We start from the raw sequence: 12,620 nt of genomic DNA on the forward strand, positions 1-12,620 counted from the left end.
AACCCTTGCTAAGGAAGCCTACCAGCCCATCGGCACCTGGAGACCGGGGGCATATAGTCATCTTTAATCTCCAGAGGCTGCCACTGCTCCCTTTCGGGGCTCTGCTTCCCAGGCCAGAAGCTTCAGCCTTAGGGTTCCCACAGCAACAGACTCCACAGGGAACAGAAGACAACAACAGATTTCATGTCCCCTAAGATGTGAGTGATAACAGGCTGCAAGCTGGTTCATCAAACTGGATTTACATATTCCAAGCTACAATAAACTAACTTGTAATCTGTAACTTTACTACTCAAAAATTGTCATTTAAAACTTCCAGGACTTACCCTTTGTCAAAGAAAGACGAATGCCCTGAACAAGAGAACTTTGTGCCGTTGCTATTCATCACCCCACAGTTAACGTTCCCTGAAATATAGGATTTCCGTGATGCTTGGTCCTTTGCAAAATTCCTGCAAGCTGCTAATTTGGATTCTAAAGCCTAAAAAAGGAAGAAGGAATGATTTGGTTGTCAAAACAGCAGTTGCCCATAAAAATTTGCATTTTGAACCATTTCTATTTCAAGACTCAAACCTCACTCTCTCAGCTGATAACGATGGCTATTTAATTAATCGTAATCAATCACCTTTCTAGTAGAAAGAGAAAATGTTTATGCTGACTCCCTTTAATGAGCTCAGAATATGTATCCCTCTCAGTGTAACTGAGGGGTGCAGACAGAATCTTTACCTTACAACTAAGAAAAATGTGGCATGGGTAGGCAGGGGTGGATCCCAGGTCCCTGGGCCCCATCCACTGGTTTTTTCTGAGTTGTGGGCTGTTGGCTGGTTGGCAAGTTGATCTGTGTGGATGTGTGTGTTTTGGGGGGAGCAAGCACTATAAAGAATCCAAAAACATCATCTGAGAGTTTTTTTTAACCCAGCCAATTCTTTTATAGGTTCCATTTGTTTTTTCTACTGCATCAGAATGGATGAGGGCATTTACACCTCACACAAATGAAAAGCTAGTCTATTTCAAAGAGTGCGCTGCAAAATGTTCAGCTGATACCTTGTTTATGATTAAATCATTCACCTGGAAGGACACCAGCGCCTTAGCATTTACCTTTAAGCTGGGTGTCCTCACTTAGCACCTGTCATCACAACACCTGGCCGTGCCAGTGTCTGCAAAGCAACAGATGACAGGAAGAGAAAACGTATTTCTCAGGTATTCCCATCACATACAGACATCACCAACTCCTCCTTTCCCATAAACCAAAAAACCCACTGCTGCCAGAGTCAATTCCGACTCATGGAGACCTTATGGGACAGAGTAGAGCTGCCCCACAGGGTTTCCAAGACTGTAAATCTTTACAGAAGCAGACTGCCACATCTCTCTCCGACAAAGTGGCCAGTGGGTTCAAATCGCTGACCTTTCTTTTTGGTGCGCAGCCAAGTGCTTTAACCACTGAGCCACCAGGGCTCCTTTTCCCATACTTTGGCCAAATCAAGGTAATAAAAAGGAAAATACAATCTATCACCAAATAAGGACAAAAAAAATGAGTCCATTTCTTTTATACATGATACTAAGGCTCTCAAGCACTATGCCACCAGGGTTGTCCAGGGGATCAGGAATGCGCAGATAAATTAAATCCATAGATAATACATACTTCACTTTGAGAAAACCATCTGAACCTCCTGCCAACATGATTCAGTAAGTGCTATTAAGAAACAGCAGTACAGACAGACTAAAAAGTCTTTCTCTTCTCCTCTCCTATGATAAAAGTACAGCGAGCTGGAAAAATACCAGTGGAGAGAAGGAGGGAAGATAGTGACCTTATAGGATAAGCCTCTGAACAAGAATCACTTCAGACTTGCTGAACATACACACACTAGAAATTAAGAGTTGTTAACTTCCCACACTGAAGTCACTAGGAAGGAGGCGCAAGCTGTGTCTAAGGTGTCAGGGACACAGCCGAGAGCAGAGAGTGGGTCTAGCACTCAGGAGACGGGGTAGTTCAGAGGATAAAGATTCAGGTGACATCCACACCTAGTGGTAGAGAAAGCATGTTGGTGGTGCTAGGTGCCACTGAGTTGATTCTGACTCATAGCGACCCTACAGGACAGAGCAGAACTGCCCCATCGGGTTTCTAAGGAGCAGCTGGTGTATCTGAACCGCCGGCCTTTTGGTTAGCAGCTGAGCTCTTAACCACTATGCCACCAGGGCTCCAGAGAAACCATGGTTGTGAATAATCACATCAGAACTCTAAGCAAAACAAACCAACACAGAAAGGGTGGACAGAAGAAAAGCCAACAAAAAGACTAAGAAGGAATAAACCAGAAGGTAAAAAGCAGACAACAGCATCAGAGAATCAGAGGAAGAACACATTAAAAAGGCAGTCAGCGTTGAACATTGCAAGTAAAATTAAGGCAGAAGAGCATCCACTGGGTTGGGCAGTTTTAGTGGCATGAGCAGGGAATAGCACCCCGACTAGAACGACCAGGGAATGAACATGTATGAAATCAAAATGCCAACAGCAAATGTAGTCACACTTCCAGAAGGCTTGGCCGAGAAGGGCAGAAAGCAACAGAGTAAGGTAAAAGGAAAAATAACTGCTTTTATTTTTGCTTTTTCAGATTAAAAAATTATGTAGCATATAATATGTAATACACAAATATTACATAAATTATATATTTTATGTATTATACCTAAAGTATAATACATAAATATCACATGTAAATATTAACATATATAGTAAAGAGAAAGGCTGAAGCCATAGGAGACATAGAGGATGAGAAGGCTGGAAGTAAGGGACTCCAAAACACAGGGGGACAAACCAGCCATGAGCACAATATGACCCTCTTACCACTGAGGCAAGAAGAAAGAATGGCTGCAAACAGAGGTAATAATAGGGGGGTTATAACAGAAGGCGAGAGAGGAAACCAAACAAGTCTAAATCAGAGGGCCTTGATTTTCTCAGCGGAAGGGGATGCCAGAGTGGGGGCTGGGGATTCTAGTTCAAGTCAGTGGACCAAGTAGCGTAAAGACGTATACAAAGAAATGGTCACAGGCGCATGGAGAGGCCGGCAGGCAGCAGCAGAGAGACGATTCCGATGATGTTTTTGGAAGACGGACTTTCAGCTGAACGGATGAACCATGCAAGGGCTCCAAGTACCACTTTCATGCCCCACTGCTGAATAAACTTTCTATATACTAAAGCGAAAGAAACAAGAAGCAGTGAAAGAAGATGACACAGGGGACAGGAATGGGCAGAACCAAGACAACAGTATAATAAAGAGGAATTCAAGAGGGACAGGTGTGCAACAGCCCTAGACGCATACTGGAGTGCTCAGCAAAGAGTGTGAAGACGAAACTGGTTTATGTAAGAGAGAAAGCAAAGGAAAGGTATGTTTCTTCATCCACAAGAAAGGAAGGTAATTAGAAATGCTGAGGAAAAGAAAAAGGCATACGAGTCAGCTGCAACACAAATATGAAGCAAACAAAAGCCTGGTATGATTTTGAGTAAATGACAGTTAACAAAAGGCTTGAAACATTCCTCTTTTGAGTGGCACGAATATAACGACCTCAGAGCCCGCCTCCCCGTCCATGGTGATGCAGTAAATAACATCTGCTGCTGACTGATTTTCAACTTTCAGAACCAACCAATGGAGAGTTCAAGAAGGGACAGCAAAAGGGAGAGACACGAAAGTGAGAGGGAGCTATGGGAGCCGAGATATAGTCTAAGAAATTGAGTTTTAAGCATCTGAAAGTTATAAAAATAACCCACGGAAGAACAAAAAATAAAAAATTGAGAGGAGCTGGGTCGAATTCCTCATCTTCTTGCCTATAGTTGGTAAATTAAGACGCAGAGAAATAAGCACAGTACTTTGATTGCAGAGGTAAATACCACAACTCTGAGAACAGGAAGAACAAAAGCCAGTTACCCTGGATGTGGGGAAAGGTAACTCTGAGCTGTATGGGTAACTTACGCACATTACTTTTTATACGTGAGATCACAGTAACCTTAAAACGCAAATTTAGAGCTAATCTGATCATTACCAAATCCTCAGTTCATGAACCAGAAAAGGTAAGTGGAAGCCTCGTGCCTTGGGATCATGGACAAGAAGGAAGAAAGGGAAAGCAGATGGCGGATATAAAAAAAAGAGAATACTATCTTGATAATTCAAACAGTAGGTATTACTTGAAGTACAAAACTGAATACACAGAAAACAACCTAAATATTTCACAAAGGCCAACCTGTCCTGGAATACAAGGTTAGAGCCAAGGGGAAGCCATGAAGCTGAGATGGCCAAGGAGCTGCAAAACCAGGACAAAACTAAGAACAGAAGTAATGCCATGAGCCAAATGCTAAAGTCCTACACAATGAGAGGTCGGGAATGACCAGGAGGATGGCAGCCAGCAGCAAAAAGCAGGATTAGAAGGTGGTATAAGACACATGGCGGGTCTTACAGGAAGTATTTTGGACAAAAATGGAGGAGTCAGAATGTGCAAGCAGCCATGGAGAACAAGAATTCTCCAGCTGTAAGTTAATAGCTGGGTGCACGGAGCCTTCTGGAGAGACTCCAGCAAGCCCAAGCCCTGGAGGTGTGTGTCTGGACCAGTCTCAGCCAGTCGCTGCAGGTTTTTGCTTCTCAGCTTAACTACAGCCTTTACCACAGGAATATAGCCTTTTGTCTTCCCTGAATTCAAATTCAGAAATAACACCTTGGCAGTTGAAAACACCTAGTGACGAATAATTAAATGCTTACCCCTACTTTCCGTAAGAGATCCCCCACAATGTTTAGTGCTGATATCCTAGCAGAAGGAGTTAGTGGACTGGTACCAAAACCATTTGGTATAGCTAGAAAAAAAAAAAGTGATTAAACATGGGCTTTGTTGTCGACGTTACAAAGTACTATACACTCAGTGCAAAATCAATATATTACTCCAAACTATAGACAAACTGTAAAGTGAAGATACCATAAGTAAGTTTAACCATGCTCCCACTGATGGATATAGATCATACCCAGTGTTTCACTGTTACAAGTAACACCACAAGGACACAGAGCCTTAAACATCCGGACAAGTATTTCTAGAGAAGAGATTCCTAAACATAGAGCTGCTAGGTCAGAGAGTATGCCTGTTTTTTTTATCATAACAGATTTTTTTTTTGTTAAACAGATACTGCCAAAAGGTTCTCCAAAAAGGTCATGCCAATATCAGCAACTCTGTATGGCACTGTCCTTGATAATATTAGATATTATCAATCTTTTTTTTTTCTTCAATTTGACAGGCATATTGTTTTAATTTTTAGATCTGTGGTATGTGGTCACTTGAATCTCCTCTTCCTGAAATCCTCTGTTCATTCTCTGCCCTGGCTTCAGCAACAAACCATCTTAAACTGATAATCCACCACAGGCTCAAAACAGAAAGATACTACAAACCTTTTGGTGACGGAAAACTGTTTTCCGTTCCTTTGCCAACAGGAGTAGCTGGCAAAGAGAGCGAGGCTTGGACGGCAGAATCCATCTTTTCACAGTCTAGAGTTGGCGAACTGGGAGCCGACTTTCTGGTGACTTCCTGTTGCCTTTCCCGAACTGCCAGTTCTTGTCTTAAATCTGCAGAATGTTGCAAACAAACGGAATAATAATACTAGAGGAAGCAGATACATCAAGCAAAGTCACATCTGAAACGCCATCAAGGCGTTTTTCCTAAATTACTATTGCGCAAAAATTAATTTCCTATTTCACAACTTTCCTTTACACGATTGTCTACCATAATGACAGCCCTGTTTCTAAACAATGTTTTAGAATTTAAAAATGCTATATAACCTATGCCTATATACAAAAAGAAACAGGACAGAGCCCATAGTAGAACTCAACCTACGTGGCACAAAATATTCTTTACCAACTCATTTCCTTTTATTTTGAAAGGATATCGTTTTGGAATTAGTGCAAAAATTAAAGAAGTGCATTTTTGTAATTTAAAATGGTTAAAAACTTTTTTTTCTTGATTTCAAATATTGTATTTTAAAGCCAGCTATGCAACTAAGCTATAGAATATGTAGTTAAGTTAAAAAATGATAGCCTGATACATGGATGAATCTTGAAAACCTTATTCTAAGTGAAATCGGTCAGTCACACAAGGACAGCCACTGTATGATCCCACTCACATGAAGTATCTAGAACAGGTAAGTGCAGCGAGATCAGAGCTTATTAGTGGTCACCAGGGGGCGGGCAGGAGGAAGGGGAAAGACACACGCTACGGGGACACTGAGCTTCTGTTAAAGGTGATGGGGAAAACGTGGGGATAGTGAGAGTTCAACGACATGATGAACATTGAATGTCACTGAACTGTACGTGGGAAGACTGCAGAAACGGCACATGTTCTGTCACCTACATATTTACCACAATTTTAAAAAAAGATACAAGGTTAATATCATACACAGTACATATAAATTATGAGAAGCTCTTCGGATGAATACATCTTCCTTCAAAAAGCCGGCAGAGACATGCATGAACAATTTTTAAAAGAGTCAGTGAACACGGAGAAAAGTTTCACAAGCAGTAACCAAAGAACTACAAATTAAAACAAGGAGATACCAACTGCCAACTTCCAAATGGATTGACTTTTATATAATTTTTAAAACGTATTTTTATTATTAACAATGCTGATAAAGTGAGAAGGATACCCTCGAGCACTGCCAGAGGGAGTGGGAAAGTACCAGCTTACCTAAGAGGCAACTCAGCAATGTGGATTATGACCATTAAAAACATATATGCTTTGCCACATCTAAGAATCTATTCTAAGGAAATGGCCCGAGGTACTCCTGTATTTACTCCTACGTTACGGTAGATACGCATATTCTGTACCAGGGTTATAGCCACAGCATTACTCATAGCAAAAAAACATTAGCAACGAATAAGAAAGGGCACATTAAACAAAACCTAACTCTACAACAAGACATTGTGCAACATTTTTTAAAAACATGTTTTTTAAAAGATTTTGTAATGGCATGAACTGGAAAGAAATACACCAGACTGTCGGTAGATTCTCCCTAGATAAAAGGGCTGGCAGTGGTTTTTATCTTCTTCTTTTTAATATGCTACATACTTTTTCTTTTTTTTTATATACTACCACGAACGAGCAAAAAAAGAAAGGAAAAAAAAAGGGTAGAAGGAGGGAAATTTTTAAAGAAAAGTATGTATTCACTGCATGTCTAATATGTACACACACATACTACTATTAAGTGCACAACACGAAAGAATTTAGGCAGAAACAAAAAGGAAAAAAACAACAAACCAAGCAGGACATGGAAACAGCAGCAAAGGCTTTGGAAAACAGCAAACTAGCTATATAATCTTGGACAAAACTCAGACTGTCTATGCCTCAGTTTTCTCGTCCACAAAATGGGGATGATAATACATACCTCCTAGAGGTGATGATATAAAAACTAAAAAAAAAAAGTTTTTTTTTTTTTTAAATAAATTAACAGATTAAAAGCACTTAACACAGTGCCTAACAAAACTACGTAAACGTGTACCTTAAAAAAAGTTGATCTTTAAGCTTACTTAGGACTCTGGCTTAGGGACAATAAGGTAATAGATAAATATTATTTGGACAATAAGGTAATAGATAAATATTATTTAAGTTATAAATTTTACCTCTTGCTTCATCCTTTAACCTCTGTACAGACACCAACAAGGATTCCTTTTCGTCAAGTTCACTTTCTAAAAATGCATTTCGTTCAATGGCCTGATTTAGCCTTTGCTCAAAGTCTTCCAATGAAACTATTGTTGCCCTAAAAAAAAAAAAAAAGGAAAAATTAGAGTCTATGGATTAAATAAACAACGTGCAAATAACTATACAAAAGGAAACTGTCAATTTATCTCCTGCCTTTCTGACCTAGCCAGCCTGGCCCAGTTCAAAGAGAATGATCTCATCCCCTTCTGACCTCCGGTGGTATTTAGTGTCTCTGCTATCATTTGGGGCTATCCAATATATTCTATTCTTAAATCCCTATTTAAATTCCTTCTTTTAGAAGGACATTTATTACACACTTTATATCTTCATTGGGCCCTAAACACAATAAAATCAAGTGTATATCTCTTCAGGAAGACAATTTTTCAGTAGTTTTACAGCATGTAAATATTAACTAGGAATTTGTTTAAAATGTGAAGTCCCAGTTCCACACCAAAGTTTTTAACTCTTTAAGTCTGGCATGCCCAGAACTGAGCATCTTTAATAGGTTACCCACCACACGTACACACACACTTGACCCTGAGGACTACATTTTGAGAGATACTGACTATGCTGATGGCCCCCAGATGCGCAGCCTAGCTGGAAACTCCCTCCCGAGCGCCAGATTTATGTTTTCAGTTTCCTGGAAGGAGCCTGAATTTTAAAAGTTCCTTTAAAAGGAACTAGATCCTCAAATTCATGACCAAGACCAAACTCACTTACATCCTGCCAACCCTTTCCTGCTTCCTGCATTTTTCATCTTACTCCTTCGACAAACACTAATACACACCTACTGTGTGCTATCTGCTATGGATACAATTCCCTGCCCTCAAGGTAGCACTTTTAATGCCATGAACAATTTTATCAAGTCCTGTCAACTGCCAAAATGTCTCAAATCTTCTCCAACCTTCTGCCATTGGCTTAGTTCTTCAACCATCACCTGGATTTACTCCTCAGTGGTCTTCACATTTCCTCCTCCCTACTTCCAATTCCTCAATATTCTCAAAACTAAACCTGATACTTCTCCTTTGTTTAGAAAATCTTAAAGACCTCTCCACTGCCTACAGAGTGATTTTCAATCACGGCACAGAAGGTTCTTCATCACCTGGCCCAACCACCTTCCAGTCTCATCTCCTTCAGCCGTAATGTCTCTGTACACTTGGATAAGAGTGAAATATTAATATTTCACGTATCATCCTCCCAGTCTCTGAATCTCTCTCTTCACCTAGTTAACATTTAGTCCTACTTGCAGACTCTGCTCTACTATCTGCAAAGGTTTCTCCAATTTCCCCGGACACTTTAGCTCCTCCTTCTCTATGCCCTGGACCAACTTGTACACTCAGTTTACCAGTGCCTTTACCATACAGTATGTCCCGTATCTGTCACCCCTTACCTCCCTAACCTCCAGCCTAGCATCACGTCAGGCACATAGGAGTCAGTCAATAAATATTAAGGAAAGAAATACCAAGGAATAATTATAAATCAATAGGAATTAAGTTTGAAATGATTAAGAAACAACTCATTATAGATGCGTGAAAGCTTGGCAAAATAATAGCAAGCCACTGTAGGGTGTTCAGCAAAATTGTAATGAAAGCAGTATTTTGAGAAAATTCATCTGTCAGTATTAAAGAGGATGAAAAAAGGAGTAAAAATTTAGAGTCAAAGACCAGCTAGGAGATGACTGCAGAATTCACGGGTAAGATGTAAGGGCCTGCAAAAAGTACATTAGTATTGAGAATATGGAGGGAGTGTTAAAGAAAAACCACTGGGACCGAAAGCTGTACGTGAAAGGAGGAGGAAAAATGGCCAAAAACTGTACAGGAAAGAAGAAGGAAAACTGCCAAGAGAAAAGCTTGGAAGGGGAAACAAGGATTCTCTCTGGGGAGGTAAGGATTTCTGGTTAGTTTCAATCAGTGAGTTACAGGTGACATGAGATACCAACAGAAAATGTTCCGGGGTTAAGATCTAGGTGACAGGTGAGCCGACTCAGCTCATCCTAAAAAAGGTGCATCATCCGTTTACCTCTTGGCTCGCTCCAGGTCATCATTGGCCTGCTCCAGTTCCCTCACATACTTATGCAACTGCTCCTTAATGGCCCGCGTCTGACTTAAATCGTCCTCCAATACTGAGACCTGCTTGTAGCTCTGTGCATACTGATGTTCTAGTTTCTCCTGAGGGCGTGAGCACAGGGAGGAAAGCGTGTCACTAACATGCAGTTTTCCTTAATGAAGCACCGAATCCAAGTTCAAGGGAAACAAACACACACAGAATTCACCCACAATCTGAGCTGACAGTCCCTATCCTTTTTACAATATTTAAAAATGAAGTGACACATCACTCTAAGTGCCTGGACTCCGAAACATTTAGATTATCAACCATTCTCTCAGAAAGAAATCTAGTAACTATCTCGTAATAGCTCTCGGAAAAGAAGTAAAATGATGAAACCTTCCCGCAAAAACCCTGAACTTGGTGGGGAACCTCCAGATTCTGAGGCTGAATCCAGGCCAGGCTAAGTACAGAGACGTCAACTCCACTCACAGTTCAAATTCCTACCCTGTCTGCCCTCCCCCACCTCTAAACTACCCCCCCACCCCCACTCCCCAGACACAGTGAAAGGGGTTAATCTATTTACTCCTGAGAATTCCTTTTTAGAAGGAAATTCTTTAATCCAAACTAAACTCCAAAACCAAACGGCTATGACCAAGTATGAAATTATTTCAGATACATGTAATTTGCAGTACTGCAGAATGAGGCAATCTACCTGTCAGAACAGGTCACCAGGCAGCTTTTGAAAATTATAAGGATGACAATATAACATTACAGCTAGAAAACCAACAGCTACGACGCATCTAAGTGAACTCCTAAACTAAACCTTTCCTTGGTTGCATGAAAGAAAATACTTTTTTATTTTCAAAGATTGATTTTAAGCCTCTTTTTCTATTTTCTTGTTGCCTGCTGCTCTGAAGCTCCACCTGAAAAAGAGATTTCTCATTTTAATAAACCCAGCACATCAGACACCAACTTCTACTGCCCTAATTACCTTTAACGCTTCCACTTCATATTTCAGTCTTTGGTTATCAGCTTGCAAGTCTCTATTTCTTTGTTCAGCCTGCACTAACTGCGCCTCCAACTCTGCTTCTAATTCTCTGCTTCCTTCCTGGAATTCAACCAGCTCATCCCGAGCTTCCTGGAAGCTAAGAGAACAAAGCAGGAGAGATGAGTTAGAGCACGAGCCACGAGGACCACCTCAAAGAGGATTATGCATTCTTCAGGCTGCATGCCGATGCTGCTGTAACGGAAGCCAAACCCCCCGCCATCTAGTTAGCTCTGACCCACAGCGACCCCACGGGACAGGGCAGAGCCGCCCCACAGGCTTTCCAAGGCTGTAAACCTTTATGGACACCGACGGCCACACCTTTCTCCCACAGAGCGGCTGGCAGGTTCAAGCCGCTGACCTTTCAGTTAGGAGCCTAGCACTGGACACTGCACCACCAAGGCTCCTTAATGCTACTACAGAATCTACTGAACAATAAAGGCAAGCTGGTTTGCATTTCTTACTTTATATATTCTAGGTGCAATGAAAATTAGTTGTAAGCCTCAAAAAGGACTCACAAATCAGCAACTACAGTATTTATGAAAATTAAGTCCACATATGAGTCGATATCATTAACTTTTTGCTCCACAGAATTAAGTGGGGTCCGTGATCTGCAGATGGGGACGGTGGGGGGACGCATCTGTATTTTCACTGAAGTAACTGAAATTTAGCTTGTACTGGGTTTCAATTGTGTTCAACAGAAATCAGACATCTCACATCACGATAGAGTTGCTGTAGCTATCTCTAAACATCATTTGGTCTCATCACTATCTCAAATTTACAGTAGTTATTACACTGACCCCTAGATCTTTTTATTTAATGCATTAATAAAGAAGTACACTATTACGATACCAAAAATTAGCTTAATATTTAGATAACTATCTTTCAATATAGTTGGTTTCCTTTGTAATTCTACTATTTAATTTTATGCACTAAAAAACATTATTCTGAGAAGGGGTCCCTGGGCTTCACAAGTTTACTAAGGTAAAAACAGCACAAAAGGTTAAGAACCCTTCCCTTAGACACACACCTTCTGTCACCGATTGAACTGTGTCCCCCCAAAATATGGGTCGACTTGTTTAGGCCATGATTCCCAGTATTGTGTGGTTGTCCTCCATTTTGTGATTCTCCTATATGTTATAAATCATAATCTCTGTTAAAGAGGATTAGAGTCGGCTGTAACACCCTATCCAGGTCACATCCCTGAACCAATGTAAAGGGAGTTTCCCTGAAGTGGCCTGCACCACCTTTTATCTTACAAGAGATAAAAGGAAAGGGAAGCAAGCAGAGTTGAGGACCTCATACCACCAAGAAAGCAGTGCCAGGAGCGGAGCACATCCTTTTGACCCGGGGCTCCTGCGTGGAGAAGCTCCTAGTCCAGGGGAAGATTGATAACAAGGATCTTCCTCCAAAGCCAAGAGAAAAAGCTTTCCCCTGGAGCTGACTCCCTGACTTTGGACTTCCAGCCTACTAGACTGTGAAAGAATAAATTTCTCTTTGTTAAAGTTATCCATTCGTGGTATTTCTGTTATAGCAGCACTAGATGACTAAGACACCTTCTATATCCACCAGCACAAGATAGTAACTGGCCAGTGATAACCATGAAATAGCAACAAAAGGTTGGGTAAGGCTGAGTAAACTCTGTTAACTAAAGTAGGAAAATACACAAATATTTTAGAAAGATTCCATTAAAAAAAAATTAAGTCAAGTTTTGGTGCTTAAAAGGTTACTGCCCAAAAGTGTTCCCAACTCAGTAAAATAATTGAAATTTCCTAACTTGCTGCATACCCTTGAAGCTCTTCTTCTTCCCACAAAGCTT

General features: G+C 40.8%; 1 protein-coding gene across 5 annotated transcripts in view; it reads right to left on the reverse strand.

Moving 5' to 3' along the window:
- Positions 1 to 12,620, reverse strand: part of NDEL1 (nudE neurodevelopment protein 1 like 1) — a 57,175-nt gene that overhangs the window by 7,612 nt on the left and 36,943 nt on the right. For 3 of the 5 annotated variants that reach the window (XM_049859493.1, XM_049859492.1, XM_049859494.1), the window contains exons 3-8: positions 10,748 to 10,901; positions 9,730 to 9,878; positions 7,632 to 7,768; positions 5,412 to 5,585; positions 4,737 to 4,828; positions 324 to 475 (exon numbers count right to left, since the gene is read on the reverse strand). In XM_049859493.1, the coding sequence (XP_049715450.1) occupies positions 324 to 475; positions 4,737 to 4,828; positions 5,412 to 5,585; positions 7,632 to 7,768; positions 9,730 to 9,878; positions 10,748 to 10,901 (858 nt within the window). Of the gene's footprint in view, positions 1 to 3; positions 476 to 4,736; positions 4,829 to 5,411; positions 5,586 to 7,631; positions 7,769 to 9,729; positions 9,879 to 10,747; positions 10,902 to 12,620 lie in introns of all 5 variants that reach the window. The other 2 variants (XR_007513998.1, XM_049859495.1) reach the window with 2 other exon arrangements.

The sequence above is a fragment of the Elephas maximus genome, chromosome 19, assembly GCF_024166365.1.
Source record: "Elephas maximus indicus isolate mEleMax1 chromosome 19, mEleMax1 primary haplotype, whole genome shotgun sequence".
Lineage (NCBI taxonomy): Eukaryota > Metazoa > Chordata > Mammalia > Proboscidea > Elephantidae > Elephas > Elephas maximus.